We start from the raw sequence: 16562 nt of genomic DNA, 5'->3' as shown, positions 1-16562 counted from the left end.
AGCCAAATAAAATAGGCCCAGATGTTGATGACTCAGAATTGAGTCATAAATTTAAGTATTTTGCACCACTAAAGATCATATATTGGGGGCGTCGTGGCTCGGGTGGATGGGGCGCCGTGCCGTGGGTCCGGGGACCTGGGTTCGGTTCCGGCCCGAGGTCGTTTCCCGATCCCTCCCCGTCTCTCTCCCACTCGTTTCCTGTCTCTACACTGTCCTATCCAATAAAGGTGAAAAAAAAAAGCCCAAAAAAATCTTAAAAAAAAAAAAAAAGATCACATATTGATTATAAATACTGACATCCAGCTTATCCAGTTTGGATTTTTCCTTAAAGTACAGGCATAACACTAAACAACAGAAAGATGGCTTTAAATAAATAAATAAATAAATAAATAGAAAATAACCTACACATATACACTGTTAATCTACCTGGGACCATATAGATCATGTTAAAAAAAAAAAAGATTTTTATAGCACGAAGTGTCATGTCACGCTGCGAGTTGAGCCATTTTAAACCAAGATTTTAGAGAGTGCAGGCACACACACACACTACACACACTTTCCGTAGATCATGTAGAAAAAAGATTTTGCAGTGCGAGGTCTCGTGTCTGATCCAGTTTCTGTCGGTGACGCTCCATTCCAGCTGATCAAGCACACTCTGCATTTTCTCTGCAAAAATGCAGTTTAGTTCCAGCTTGTGCTTTCTTTTTAGCATCGTTGTGGCATTTATCAGGGATGAGAATGGGACATTTAAAAAAACTCTGAAATGTCTGCCAACTTTCCCACACATATATATATCGTGAGCGATAATGGAGGTAACCGTAACGATATATTAGATTCCTCCTGACTCTATCTTTGACAATTTAAGTAAAACGTACCTTTGTGCTTTTTTGTTTTGATGTGCTCCTGGATGTTTCTAGCGCCTCTGTTTCCATAATTGATCATATCTGAGCACAGAATATACAGAACCTTTCCCGGCACGTCCACTTTTTGGATATGTTCCGTCAGGCACGTCGTCACAGTTTGTGTCCCTATCTGACGGTAACGCTACTATCGAGCCATGGCCATCAGAAACAGTTCTTTATCCCATTCGATTTATCGATTTCCCTGGCACGATCCTCATTTTTGCGGTCCAAAACTTTCGCCATATTGGCGAAGTAACTTTGAAAACTAACCAAAATAACTAGAACTTAAAGGCGTCGTGCGGTAATTTCAGCAATCAGGCTATATCAATGTGTCAAAATGTCGGGTTTGGTGGGTTATTCAAGCCCCTCGGTTTCCCGCGATCTCAGTGTCACGATGCGCCCGCTACAAGCATTTAAAGTTGACGCGCACAGACAAATTTAGGCAGCCAGCCGTTAACTAGGTCAACTTATGTGTGACGTCATACCAGTAACCTCCCTTGGGTGATGCTGGCCTGTCCCCATGTTTTCTCTATGGCGTGCGTTTACCAGAGTTGTTTACATTGCGGATTTTGTGGATTTATTCAGTTTGTGGATAGTTTTGAACACTCAAAACACTATGAAATGATGTATTAATATTCTGTGATACAAAATGCCTAATCGGTGTATTGTGTTTGGCTGTAACAACGAACACTGAACACTATTTGTGACTGTTGTTATCAATGGATCTGATTTCAAGGTCATGGCTAGGTATTGATAGAAAAAAAAATTTTTTTAAAAACATGTTTTAAGTGTTTCTATGTATCAATCATTAATTGCACAAAATGATTTTCATACATTTATGTATTTGTCATATCTTTCTTTGTCACATGAAGTGTTGTCTTGATAACATATGTGGCACATAATTTTAGCAAATGGATGACAGAAGATTAATTGAAAGATTTATGCCACAGAGCTGCCTTTAACTAATAATTATCACTTATTACTGACGATTGTACGTTTACTAAACAATACAATACAAAGCTCAATACTCCCAGCCTATAACATACTGAATATCAAGTTAAAATCAACCGCAATAAAAGGAAAATGATGAAAGCTGGAATATCAAGGGGTCTACTGTATCAGAAGGCCCACTGCATTTCGCGAGATCGCAAGCTGTCAAGTTGCTAGAATTCAATCTTTCTAGCTATACTTTCACCCCCTACAGCTATCAGTATTACACATAATCACAGATTAATCACACAGCATTCTAATTCAAGTGAAAATGGTCTTTAAAAATACACACAAGTAGTGATTTAGGCAGAGAAACCAACCAAAACAAGTCTTCAAGTCGCCGGTCTTCTTCATTCTAGTCTTCGTTTCTGTCGTCGTCAGAACTGTCCTCATTTTCTTCTGAAGATGAGCGCTCAGGTTCAAATCTGTAAGGCCGGATACCACCAGGACATTCAGCTGTCAAAATCTCTACTTGTGGGCCATTTTCTTCTTCTGTATCGGTAAAATCAAAGCTAATTTCCTCAGCATCGCTCCTATTTTCTGGTGTGTCCGCCGTTGCAACTGCACCGAGTGGTTACTGGTATGACGTCACGCAGCTGTTCCATTGACCGAGAGGGGGCGCTGTGAACGCGGGAAATTTCAAGTGATGGGCATGACCAAATAAGGACCGATTACAACCGCGGGAAGCTTTTGAAAAATCGACGGTCGATTTATTTCGAATCTCGAAAGCATTCTGGTGCAGAATAATGCGACTTTTATTGCCACTGCGTGACGCCTTTAAGAAGTGATCAAAACCGTGTACGTATAGCTTGTTTCTCCGCGAATTGTAGAAGTGAGATGAAACTAGCGCCAAAACGTTGCCGGAAATTGTCGTGAGTTGTCGTTAGCATAAATATTGAAGAAAGCAATGACGATTTCCGTTATCACAGCTGCAACTAATTTTGCGACGAGCGCTGCCGAAAGATGCTGGCGGGCAGTCGGTCGGTCGGTCCTGCCTGCTTGTGCCACCACAAGCCTCGCCTCGCGCCGACCCCTACCCCCCCGAAATTTTCTCAACGGATTTACACGTTTCACAAAAATGACATTGTCGGCGGGAAAAACTCGGAATTCCGCAGATCCGCAGAAAATTCTCATCCCTGATTTATATGCTACACAATGAGGCACACTTATTTAAAAACTGATAAATTCAGTAAAATGCTTTGTAAAACTAGCAAAACTACGATGTAGACAGAGAATATAAACAGCTTAGTTGCTCCAAGCGACCGCTACCTGACGTCATCGCATACGTCACCACCGCAGGAAGCCCATCTGGCATTTTAAAGAAAATTCATTTTTCTCGAACACTATTTGGTCTCCGAAAATGAAAGTCTGATTTTTGAAATCTGCAACTACTTTTACTTAAAATAAGTTTGAGAATAAATCCGCTGGAGGATCCCTTTAATGAAACGTCCCAAAACCTCCCATTCATGACTTTTGTTGTGTCCTGCAGGATCCCAGTCCTGACGTACACCTGTAGTCTCAACCAGATGCCCTGTGAACTTTTCTGGCAAGGAGTCTAAAAATAAATGAGTAGTGCATCTCTATACATACAGTGTCTGTATCTGTTTAGAACACAATACGTGTTCATTCCAAATCTATTCATGTTCAGTTACATCTCTAATTCAAACAACTTGAGATGATCTTAACAAGAGTGCTCCGAGAGCAAATCTGCCATAACTCTGGTAAAATACGACTGAACCAAACGAAATTGCAATATACTGTACGTATTACCAACATATAACAAAGAATCCTGTCAAGTTTCGTGAAATTCCTCCAAAAATTGTGATAGAAGTTGATTTCAGAATGGCGAGTACCCTTCCTGGGACGGACGGACGGACATCGCCACGACATAATCCGCCTTCGGGCCTTTCGGCCAGTGGAGGATAATAAAAATTGTGAGGGAAGTTGATTTCAGAAAGCAAGCACACCTTCATGAAATTGCCAAAGTACAAGTTTGTTAATAATCAAGGGCATAACTCTGGTAAAAATTTGCCCAAATTAAACGAAATTTCAATCTGCTGTCATACAACAAAGCCTTTTGCCAAGTTTGGTGAAATTCCTCCACAAACTGAGAGAGGAGTTGATTTCAGAAGAACATACACCCTCATGAAATTGTCAAATACAAGTTATTTAATCAAGGCTCAAAACTCTGGTAACATTTTCACAAACGAAATTAAATCGCAATATGCGTATTACCGTCATATAACAAGGCCTTTTGCCAAGCTTCGAGAAATTCATCCAAAAATTGTGAGAGGAGTTGATGTCAGAAGGCAAGCACACCTTTATGAAATTCTGAAAATACGAGGTTGTTAATCAAGGGCTGTAGCTCTGGTAAAATGCGACCGAATTGAACAAAATTACAATATGCGTACTACCAACATATAACAATGTCTTTCGCCAAGTTTGGTGAAATTCCTCCACAAATTGTGAGAGGAGTTGATTTCAGAAGGAAAACACTCATGAAGTTGTCAAAGTATAATTTTGTTCATCAAGGGCCGTAACTCTGGTAAAATGTGATCCAATTTAACGAAATTACAATATGCGTATTACTGACATATAACAAAGAATCCTGCCAAGTTTCATGAAATTCCTTCAAAAATTGTGAGAAGAGTTGATTTCAGAAGGAAAAACACACTCTCATCAAATTGTCAAAGTATAATTTTGTTAATCAAGGGCCGTAACTCTGGTAAAATGTGATCCAATTTAACGAAATTACAATATGCGTATTACTGACATATAACAAAGAATCCTGCCAAGTTTCATGAAATTCCTTCAAAAATTGTGAGAGGAGTTGATTTCAGAAGGAAAAACACACTCTCATCAAATTGTCAAAGTATAATTTTGTTAATCAAGGGCCGTAACTCTGGTAAAATGTGATCCAATTTAACAAAATTACAATATGCGTATTACTGACATATAACAAAGAATCCTGCCAAGTTTCGTGAAATTCCTTCAAAAATTGTGAGAGGAGTTGATTTCAGAAGGTGAGCACCCTTCCCTGGACAGACGGATGGAAATCATCACGACATAATCCGCCTTCGGGCCTTTCAGCCAGCGGGGGATAAAAATGCACATGATGGAAACTATACTTTATGGACTGCACTGGCTAGCTAAGTCCTAGAACACTCTACTATGGTTTTTTTTTCGTTTACAGTTAAATTTACACGTTCAGTAAAGGGCTCCTGACAGCAAAAAATATGTTAAATTGTTAATGTCAGCCATATTGAGTTGAATAAAATGACATATTTACTTCACACATCATGCGACAGAATAGTAACAAACATCGTTTTGAATGGCTCACCACGCAGATAAATCGATATCATAGCGAGCCAACCCCCGGCCGAGGAAGAAGGCGGATATGACGTCACATGCAGAACCACGGACAGACATTTTCTCAGCTTCTCGTTGTTCACCAGTGCTTTGCAAGTGAATATTTTTGCGTCTGAGTCGTTTATTTTGGTGAATATGCCTGCTCGTTGTGTGGCTGGATTTTGCTCAAACACCAGGGAAGCCGGGTATAGTCTGTATACCTTTCCCAAGGATCCCATCAGACGCGAAGAGTGGGCAAAACAAGTGCGCCGGACACGGGACATGTGGTCTCCCAATGACAGGTGGGTCTCTGTTTGACAGACATGTGACACTTGTTTGATTAGTTGTTGATTGATGATTTTTCAATGTAGATCTCCATCTTGTAATGAGATATCTCATCTCATTATCTCTAGCCGCTTTATCCTGTTCTACAGGGCCGCAGGCAAGCTGGAGCCTATCCCAGCTGACTACGGGCGAAAGGCGGGGTACACCCTGGACAAGTCGCCAGGTCATCACAGGGCTGACACATAGACACAGACAACCATTCACACTCACATTCACACCTACGCTCAATTTAGAGTCACCAGTTAACCTAACCTGCATGTCTTTGGACTGTGGGGGAAACCGGAGCACCCAGAGGAAACCCACGCGGACACGGGGAGAACATGCAAACTCCGCACAGAAAGGCCACGGGGCTCGAACCTGGACCTTCTTGCTGTGAGGCGACAGCGCTAACCACTACACCACCGTGCTGCCCCGTAATGAGATATTTACTAATAAATAATAGCAATAGGTGAATTTGTTCATGATTCAATGCTCTGCCACAGTTCCGCTGCAATACCGTGTTGGCTGGACCCAGGGGCGCAGATACGTTTTTTGAACTGGGGGGGACAAAGCTGCCAGCAAACCAACCCCACCCCCAACATGTGTTGTCAACATGTGTTGACTTTCTAACTATGCCTGTGTGTTGCGTGAGCGGCAGTCAGTCAACAACTCTTCGCAAAGTTTCCTTATGAAACAATATGCTCGCTGAAATTATGGCAGGGAACGCCAGATTAAACATTAAAACTGCCTTCTGAGCACTGTATCTACAGGCTACCACTGAAAGAAGGAGGCTACCAGAAAGGCATCTCTACTCCGTACGATTTTACTTTCACTACGACATTACTTTGAACAGACTATCAAAAAATTGCAAGGTGATATGATAAAGTAAGGCACAGTTTACTTACAGTCGTTGTTTTTTGAAAAAACGATGCAATCGTTTTCTGCCTTTTCGGTTTGGCACCCTTCATCATGCTGTGTTGGGGTCCTGAACTAGGAGCTGTCCCCGATATGCCTGTCAAACTTGTTGTGGGTAACCATAGCAACCAAGCTCGAGCTCGCAACCTGTGCAGTCTGCGCAGCTCAACCAACCGAATATCAGTCTTTGTTTTGTTTTATGTGAGTTGTTGCAACTATGTATGTACTGCTGTGCACCTCAATAAACCAAATGGTAATTAGTCTTTTGATTTTTCCGTGAGGTTTGCCTTATGCAAAGAAAGACAGCATAGACGTTTCTTCCTCCCTATAAGTGAGGGGGACCGAACGAGGTGAATTTAAATCTGGGTGGAATGAATCCCACCCGTCCCACCCTCTATCTGCGCCCGTGGCTGGACCTTATAGGCCTAACATGCAATTGAATGTCATCAGTTCATAGAAGTTTTTATTCTTATCAGATAAAAATGTGAGAAAACGGCCCAAATCTAAAAGACCATGAACTTTCAAGAGAGCATATTTTTTTTAAATGAAATCAGTGCGGTAATATTGTCCGCATGCCCCCCCAGAGGACTAGATTTATTATTATTATATTACCATTCAGTGTTTTGGAGCCTCCCGATGTCAGTTGGGATCACGACGTCCTCTGCATTGGGCCCATCGTCGTCTGTGTCCGAGTCGGAAATCTTGCCTTCTGCAGGCAAATCGTCCAGATACGGCTCAAAACGATAAGGCAAAATGCCACCCACTGCTTCGTCTTCATGTAATCCGACATGTCCAGTGTCAACCTCAAAAAGGGCCTCAGTTTCTGAAGACTGGTCAGAAAATCGCTCGGTTTCGTCGGCCATAGCTGCCTTGAAGGCCGAGCAGTCGTTCTGCATGTGACGTCACGGCAAATATGGCGGCCACCGACAGCAGCTTAGCGCTTGGCCAGATTGACGCAACTTCGCACAAAGACAAATCTACTGATTTTGTTCTGCTGGTGGTTAGTTCTATCATGAAAGTGATCAGTGCTGTTTGTAGTTTTATTACAGAAACCTATTTTAGAGAATAATTTTGCTGTCAGGAGCCCTTTAAGAATTACAGTTAGAGATAGAAGCAGCACCACGGATACAATTCTGTCATTAACTGCTACAAGTCCCTTCCTAGTGCTGGTGCATGATGGGACAGCCAAAATAGTACATCATCCAAGTCTTTTTTTTTTCTTGGTATAGTACATTTTTGTGTGAACAAAAGGACTCAAACGTGATGCGAGACAGACATTTTCTTACCTTTTGGTAGGCCTGATAGATGACATCGTAGAGAAACCCTTGGGGCATTTCACTGGCCCTGTACTTGGCTCGCTCCAGTGAGTGGTCCAGGAAGTCTTCAGAGGTGGTAGCAATCACCGTGGACACCAGAGGACGGATGGCTCCAGAAGCCTTTTGGAATAGAAGAAATACCTGAGTGAATTTCAGATTCTCAAAGCACCATCAAAATAATGACTCCAACCTAAATGCGTCATTAAAGATACTTTTAAACATAACTCACTGCAAGTCAGGGTGATTTCTAAGACGTGAACGTGCACTTGAACTACCGTTTGCTACCATTTTCCTTTCTTTTCCTGGAGATTCTCTTAGGAAGCAGCTTTTGAGGAAGAATTTAGTAATTCACAGTTTAAGCCTAAGTACATAGCTCCCCCTGTAAATAATAGCACCCATAAGCCAACCAGGAAGTATGCTGAGCGCTTTATATTTTATCCATTTTAGCTGATCACTATGAGGAGTGGGCGGCACGGTGGTGTAGTGGTTAGCGCTGTCGCCTCACAGCAAGAAGGTCCGGGTTCGAGCCCCGTGGCCGGCGAGGGCCTTTCTGTGCGGAGTTTGCATGTTCTCCCCGTGTCCGCGTGGGTTTCCTCCGGGTGCTCCGGAGAACTGGTGACTCTAAATTGACCGTAGGTGTGAATGTGAGTGTGAATGGTTGTCTGTGTCTATGTGTCAGCCCTGTGATGACCTGGCGACTTGTCCAGGGTGTACCCCGCCTTTCGCCCGTAGTCAGCTGGGATAGGTAATAGCGGCTAGAGATAATGAGATGAGATGAGACTATGAGGAGTGAATTAGTAGTACGTTTTGTGTAAAGTAAAGTAATGCTGTTCAAGCTGCTCGGGTTTTATGGACGACTCTGCACTCAATCTGACATTCCTTTATAATCAGGACTAATGGAGAGATAATGAAGGCCATCTGGCAACAGCCTAAGAAAGAAGAAACAGAAATAAAATCAGACAAGTGGCAGACTTTCCAGCACTTTATGCTATAAAGCACACACTCGGGTAGCGATGTGACCTGCAGGAATTAGTCTTCTTTCTGACGTCTTTCTCATCGGTTCTCACTCACCTCATAAAAATGACACAATCCCAACGGGACTGTGGGTCGTTTCGGCAAGTCGGTCGAAACATTAATCTCAATGTGCGTGCTGCCGAATTACTGTTTGGGATTTGAGATAAAACAGGACGCAAACTTTTCACATTTTTGCAAAATTACGCTGTAAACAGGGGTCCACAATATTTTAGTTCCAGCGTAGTCAGTGAATGATTTAACATTGCAAGTGGAAGAGCTAAAGAATTAGGAACACGCCAAGGTTTTTCGACCACATCTGTCGACGTATGCGCGATTACCGTGGACAATTTTTCCGACACGCTTCTCTAGACTGAGAAAAGAACATTAAACCAGTTTAGAAAGCCTATTTATAACGAAAGCCTAAGGGCAGATGTTAGGGCAGCCAATAAACTGTTATGCGAAACATGTACAGGACGCTTACATGAATTTTTTTGGTCAAAAGGTTTCAGCCTGAAACCACGGGCCAGTGGTTTGTGCCAGTGTTTAACATTAGGATTAAACCACATGGGGTGGCGGACTGTCTATGAAGTCTTTCATTCTAAAACCTTAATACTTAGGTAGTTTTGAGTTTGTGTTCTATAGTTATACTGATATATACAGATGGATGAGATGACAAAGAAAAAAATCAAAATAAATTTGTGAAGAAAGATAATGAGCAGATGCTTCCAGACAGGTGTGTGTGCGTGCGCGTGCGTGTACGTGTGTGTGAGTAATGCAACCGAGCAAGTAAAATCTTATCATGCTTTGTGGCAGCTTCAAAAAACGGCTCATTTAACCTCAATTTTAAATAAAGAAAGCAAGAAAAGATTCATTATTGAGGCCTGGCTTGAGGAGCTTCAGACACAGCCTGCTTAACTGGCTGCATTTCAATAGAAACACAGTGAATAAAGCAATCTTTATTTATCTATGGGTAAGACTATTCAGTAGGGAATGAAATTGTCAAAAGCGCACATTCAATGACTCATGTTCATCCATTAGTGTAATGAAGCATTAGTGGGATGTCGTGAAAAACAGAAGAGAATAGGATTATACCCCAGCACTTTATTATGATACCTTTCATTTGTTCTTCTTTTAATTTGTTACTTGTCTGTATCTTCTGACATTAATTAACAGGACTCAGAAACTGCCCTTAGCCTTACATTAAAACTGAGTGTTGGGTCAACAGGCCTCCGGTTTTTTCCACAGCACTGAAAACATGTGCTGAAATGAAATTCTTGTCTGGGGTGATTGCACATACACTCAGGGGCGGATCTAGAAAAATATTTATGGGGTGGCAAGAGGGGGGCAGGAATTTTTAAGGGGTGGCGACGTATTACAGACGTATATACAGTTAGGTCCATATATATTTGGACACTGACACAAATTTTGTTCTTTTACCTGTTTACTGAAACATATTCAAGTTATAGTTATATAATGGACATGGACATAAAGTCCAGACTTTCAGCTTTCATTTGAGGGTATCCACATTAAAATTGGATGAAGGGTTTAGGAGTTTCAGCTCCTTAACATGTGCCACCCTGTTTTTTAAAGGGAACAAAAGTAATTGGACAATTGACTCAAAGGCTATTTCATGGGCAGGTGTGGGCAATTCTTTCGTTATGTCATTCTCAATTAAGCAGATAAAAGGCCTGGAGTTGGTTTGAGGTGTGGTGCTTGCATTTGGAAGATTTTGCTGTGAAGAAAACATGCAGTCAAAGGAGCTCTCCATGCAGGTGAAACAAGCCATCCTTAAGCTGCGAAAACAGAAAAAAACCCATCCGAGAAATTGCTACAATATTAGGAGTGGCAAAATCTACAGTTTGGTACATCCTGAGAAAGAAAGAAAGCACTGGTGAACTCATCAATGCAAAAAGACCTGGACGCCCACAGAAGACAACAGTGGTGGATGATCGCAGAATAATGCCCATGGTGAAGAGAAACCCGTTCACAACAGCCAACCAAGTGAACAACACTCTCCAGGAGGTAGGCGTATCAATATCCAAATCTACCATAAAGAGAAGACTGCATGAAAGTAAATACAGAGGGTTCACTGCATGGTGCAAGCCACTCATAAGCCTCAAGAATACAAAGGCTAGATTGGACTTTGCTGAAAGACATCTAAAAAAGCCAGCACAGTTCTGGAAGAACATTCTTTGGACAGATGAAACCAAGATCAACCTCTACCAGAACGATGGAAAGAAAAAAGTATGGTGAAGGCGTGGTACAGCTCATGATCCAAAGCATACCACATCATCTGTAAAACACGGCGGAGGCAGTGTGATGGCTTGGGCATGCATGGCTGCCAGTGGCACTGGGTCACTAGTGTTTATTGATGATGTGACACAGGACAGAAGCAGCCGGATGAATTCTGAGGTATTCAGAGACGTACTGTGTGCTCAAATCCAGCCAAACTGATTGGTCGGCATTTCATAATACAAATGGACAATGACCCAAAACATAAAGCCAAAGCAACCCAGGAGTTTATTAAAGCAAAGAAGTGGAATATTCTTGAATGGCCAAGTCAGTCACCTGATCTCAACCCAATTGAGCAGCATTTCACTTGTTAAAGACTAAACTTCAGACAGAAAGGCCCACAAACAAACAGCAACTGAAAACCGCTGCAGTAAAGGCCTGGCAGAGCATTAAAAAGGAGGAAACACAGTGTCTGGTGACGTCCATGAGTTCAAGACTTCAGGCAGTCATTGCCAACAAAGGGTTTTCAACCAAGTATTAGAAATGAACATTTTATTTACAATTATTTAATTTGTCCAATTACTTTTGAGCCCCTGAAATGAAGGCACTGTGTTTAAAAAATGCTTTAGTTCCTCACATTTTTATGCAATCATTTTGTTCAACCCACTGAATTAAAGCTGAAAGTCTGAACTTCAACTGCATCTGAATTGTTTTGTTCACAATTCATTGTGGTAATGTACAGAACCAAAATTAGAAAAATGTTGCCTCTGTCCAAATATTTATGGACCTAACTGTATACTGAATTTAATCACAGTTATCACAGTTTGATGGCAAATAGTATGTATACACTACAAAAGGGCACGGGCTGCCATTCACAGACTCATACAGACAAACTTAATCTCATGCTTTTATTGTTCATGAAGAACACACATTCTCAGATGAGGTCTATACCGTTTCTGGACAGTTTTATACTGTATATGCAAAAGAACAGACACTAAAAAACTAAAACGACACTGCTTCAAGTTCAGCATGATTTAAACCATTTACACCAGTGTCACATTTTATAGTTTTTTTTTTCTCACGCTTTGTAAAGGCTCACCAGTGAGCATAGCATGAACTTGTCATGCCTACAACAGCTGAATGCGGCGATTTCCACGTTGCTCAGCAAAACGCTTCACAGTACATGTATAGTTAGCTAAATAACGTTCTCCAACCTGATTTTTATCCTCTCAAAATCAGCATCGCAACTGTGCTAGCACTGTTCATTCATTATAATTTCATTTCTTGATAGATAGTTAATCAGCTTTTACCTCTTTCCTCCCGTGTCTCCTTTCCTCGTGACTCCTGGCTCCCTCGCTTCGCGCCTCTCAATTTTCCAAAACAACCAATCTCTGGCATTATCTCGTGCTGCATTCGCCACAGTCGGGCATTGGAAATTCGCGCATGTAAATGTCAAATTGGCCGTAAATTTTTTTTGAATTTGTTGCTGCCAACTGGGGTGGCAGCAGGGGTGGCAAGGCTTTCTTTTAGGGTGCCATTTGCCACCCTATGCCATCCCGGTAGATCCGCCCATGCATACACTATAGATGCAGGAGCTAGAGATTAGGGTTAAAAGTGCTGAATTGTTCTTTTAACAATAAAATTTAGCACCATGGTTTGGCTTAATCTAAAGCTGAGTGAACCGAAGAAACACTCATATCCTCATTCCAAAAAAAAAAAAAGAATGAAAACTGGTAGAAGCTAATCATCATCATCATCATCGTTTAACGTCCTTTTGTTCCCATATTTCATGGGGTTGGATGAGCTATGAGCGCTCTCCATCTCAGTCGGTTATAGACCATCTCTTCTTCGAGGTTAAGTTCTTTCAGATCCTCCTCTATACACTTCTTCCATGTTTTCAGGGGCCTTCCTCGGGGGCGTCTTCCATCAATTACAGCTTCTGCTGCTCTCCGTACCACACTACTCTCGTCTTTTCTTTTGATATGCCCGAACCATCTCAAACGTTGCCTTCTCATTAAATTCCGTATGCTTTCCACTTGACATCTCTCTATCACTTCCTCACTTGATATTCCTTCTTCCCAATGTATATTTGCCATATATCGGAGCATCTGGCAATCACATCTCTCGCATTCCTTCTCTAACTTTCCGCAGTCGCCATTTTTACCCCCAGTGTGACAAGCGGGTGCGTGACCAGCGCCTTCGTGGATGCAGGAGCAGACGGCTGCTTGCTTGCACTGGATTACCTCCTCCCCTCCCCTCCACCCCTGATTCCCCCCCTCAAGTCCCGTGTTTAAAGTGTACTTGTGTTGTTGTGTGCTTATGTGCAAAGGTTTTTTAAATGTTCCCACACTGTACTCCTGACAGGAGCATAGTGGGGGGGGGTTTCTTTTTTTCCTTATCTCTCCTCATGTTGTGTTTCCTTTTTATCTTCATCCCTGTCTTCCTGTCCTGTCTACCCTATGTCAATTGTATGTTGTATATGTACGGACAGGTTGACGGCTAATTTCGCTGGTACATGTGACTAGTGACAATAAAGGGCATCATCAATCAATCAATCACATCTCTTCACCATGTTTTCAAGGTTCCTAGTCAGTCATCGGCCATGTTTCTGCTCCGTATACAAGTACAGGCCTAGGGAATTCCTTGATTCGTCAAATGACTAGATATCCGTCTCCATTTTGACCAAGCAGCTGATATTCTGGTTCGAGCTGCTCTCTCTGCACCTTGACCGCAGCGTCGCTTAGGTAACGGAAGCTAAAGCCATACTAAATCTGCTTTGCCTTATACATTCACTGACCACTTGAATATAAATAAAAAAATAACCCGTACACCTTCTTGTTCATACAATTACCCAATGTCCTGTCAGCAGCACAATGCATTTCTGCTCACCACAGCTGTAAAGAGTGATTATTTGAGCTCAAACCAGTCTGCCAGTTCTCCTCCGACATCTCAAACCAACAATGCGTTTGGCGGCATGGTGGTGTAGTGGTTAGCACCGTCGCCTTACACCAAGAAGGTTCTGGGTTCGAGGGCCTTTCTGTGTGGAGTTTGCATGTTCTCTCCGTGTCTGCGTGGGTTTCTTCCGGGTGCTCCAGTTTCCCCCACAGTCCAAACACATGCAGGTTAGGTTAACATGGGAAGGCCTTGGGCTGAAGTGCCCAAGAGTAGCAGCGTACACGTACGGTACACAGCGGCTTTGCTCCCGTATGATGAACTAAATTTCGTTGTACATTTGTGCAGTGACAATAAAGCCATTCTATTCTTCTATTTCTGCAGAACTACTCCACTCAGTGGATGTTTTCTTTCTTTCTTTCTTTGGTTTTCATCCCACTCTGTTTATCCATACTACATACCACAGAGTCACTGAAATGGCTGATGTTTGATGTGAACATTAACTGTGACCTGCATCTGCATGATCTTATGATTGAGCTGATGCCACATGATCGACAGACTGAATAAGTGCATGAACACACAGGTGTACTGGTATTCCTGTTCAAGTGGGCCGTGAGTGTATTTGTAAAAGTAAACGAGAAGCCACACAGATGAACATTTTGTGCATGCAGAATGTTCTAACCCCTTGCTCTTTGGCTGCCAGCGTGATTTTGAGTAGAAAGTCCTCCTCTACGAATGGACGCACAGCATCGTGGACGATGACCACCTTCGGCCTGGGAAGCACAGGACCCTCTGCGCTTTCGCCGAATGCCTGAAGTCCGTTAAAAATGGATCTATGTCTTGTGGGTCCCCCTTCAACCACTTTCACTTTAGTATGATGAAACTGATGGATGATGTGCAGCATCAGATCATGGCTCTCCTTAGCAACTACAACAACGATGCTGTCGATCCACGGGATTCTGTTAGAAGAAAAGAAAAATATATATATATATATATATATAAAATCAGGTGCTTTCGTCCAGCACTAACATGTAATTTCTCAATCACTGCCCATGATGAGTTTTATCAGTCATGTCCATCAATCCCCTGACATGACGTTGAATGAATCTACAATTTGGGCTAGAAAGAAATCAGTCTCAGCTTTGCTTCTTCATACCATGCAGCGTTTTTTTGTTTTTTTTAAACAACCGTGGTCTGGCTGATGTGCTCAGTCCCATTCATTCTCTATACCACTTCAAGCCGTAGATTGGTTGGAGCCAATCCCAGCTGACAATGGGCGAGGCGGAATACACCCTAGACAGGTCAATCTACTACGGGGTGAACACAGACATGCAGTCATTCACATTCTCACCTCTGGGCAATTGATACCCTGTCCACACTAGGGATTTTGTACCGATACGAAACTACTTTCGTACCGCGACACCTGTCCACACTAGCAACTATACCGGTACTGTAGCGGTATAACTGTATCGGTACGAAACCCACAAATGTATGGGTTTCGTATTGGTACTGTAGAGCTTCGCTGTAGTGTGGACAGATGAAGCGGCTCTGTATCGATACAAATATAATGCACATGCGCAATGAACCATTCCTACGTCTTCCGGGTTATTCATACAATACAATACGCCCGTGCTTTCCAGCTGTAAATAAAACGTCAAAATGGCTCAAAATGACCGTGGAGCTACATGGAGCAAAGAAAGGGGGGAGAAAGGGAGGGAGGGAGGGAGGGAGGGGGAAAGAGGGAGGAAGAAGGGAAAAGGGAGAGAAAGGGAGGGGAAGAGAAGGAAAGAGGGAGAAAGGGAGGGGAAGAGAAGGGAAGAGGGAGAAAGTGAGGGGGGAGAACTGCCTCGCGCGTTTTATACGATTCGACTGAATAAATGCCCACCAGAAATACAGACTGTACATTGACAACAAAAAGCACACACACGTTGTTTCATCCGCCATATATTCTCGGAAGGAAGTTACTCGGTAACCACGGAAACATTTCGCGCACGCGCATTTCAACTTCCGTGAAAGAAAACCGCAAACATTTCTCGCTAGTGTGGACAGATGCACTAAACTGTACCGGTATACTTTGTATCGATACAGTTATACCACTTTCGTACCGGTATAAGTGTGAACACAGCATTAGAGTAGCCAGTTACATAATCCACATGTCTTTGGACTGTAGGAGGAAACCAGAGCACCCAGAGGAAACCCACACAGGCACAAGGAGTGCACGCAAACTCCACACAGAAAGACCCAAGACGACCAGCAAGTTCAAATAATCTGCCTTAAAATATTGCCGAACAACAATTATTATCCATACAGGACATGTTTTTGATGGAACGAAAACCCTTCTAGCGGGTTCCGTTCATTTGGTTTGATAGCATAGCCTAGTAAACTAGACCCACCCGCCTAGCGGCCAAAAATATTTTTGCCTAGCGAGTGGGTCTAGTCTCGCACCATATCAACAAAACACCCCGGGCATCAAATCGTGCCCGCCAATCACAACGCAAGGTTTTTGTTTGGATTCTTTGGGCGGGCTTTTGCAGGAGTGACGACAAAGCTGTGCGACGCTGGAGAAAGCGCAGCAGGAAAGATGGCTACGGCTAGTGAACAGCGCGCGTTTGACTCCGCTTTGGAATCA

General features: G+C 42.7%; 1 protein-coding gene across 1 annotated transcript in view; it reads right to left on the bottom strand.

Annotated features, from left to right (window-relative positions):
• The window catches only part of crppa (CDP-L-ribitol pyrophosphorylase A), an 83308-nt gene that overhangs the window by 56531 nt on the left and 10215 nt on the right, over window positions 1–16562 (bottom strand). The window contains exons 2-3 of the mRNA XM_060898142.1: window positions 14616–14892; window positions 7766–7915 (exon numbers count right to left, since the gene is read on the bottom strand). Of these exons, the coding sequence (XP_060754125.1) occupies window positions 7766–7915; window positions 14616–14892 (427 nt within the window). The remainder of the gene's footprint in view (window positions 1–7765; window positions 7916–14615; window positions 14893–16562) is intronic.

Source organism: Neoarius graeffei, chromosome 17, assembly GCF_027579695.1.
Source record: "Neoarius graeffei isolate fNeoGra1 chromosome 17, fNeoGra1.pri, whole genome shotgun sequence".
NCBI classification, from domain to species: Eukaryota; Metazoa; Chordata; class Actinopteri; order Siluriformes; family Ariidae; genus Neoarius; species Neoarius graeffei.
Note: the sequence above shows the minus strand (reverse complement) of the source record. Positions and strands in the feature narration are given on the sequence as shown.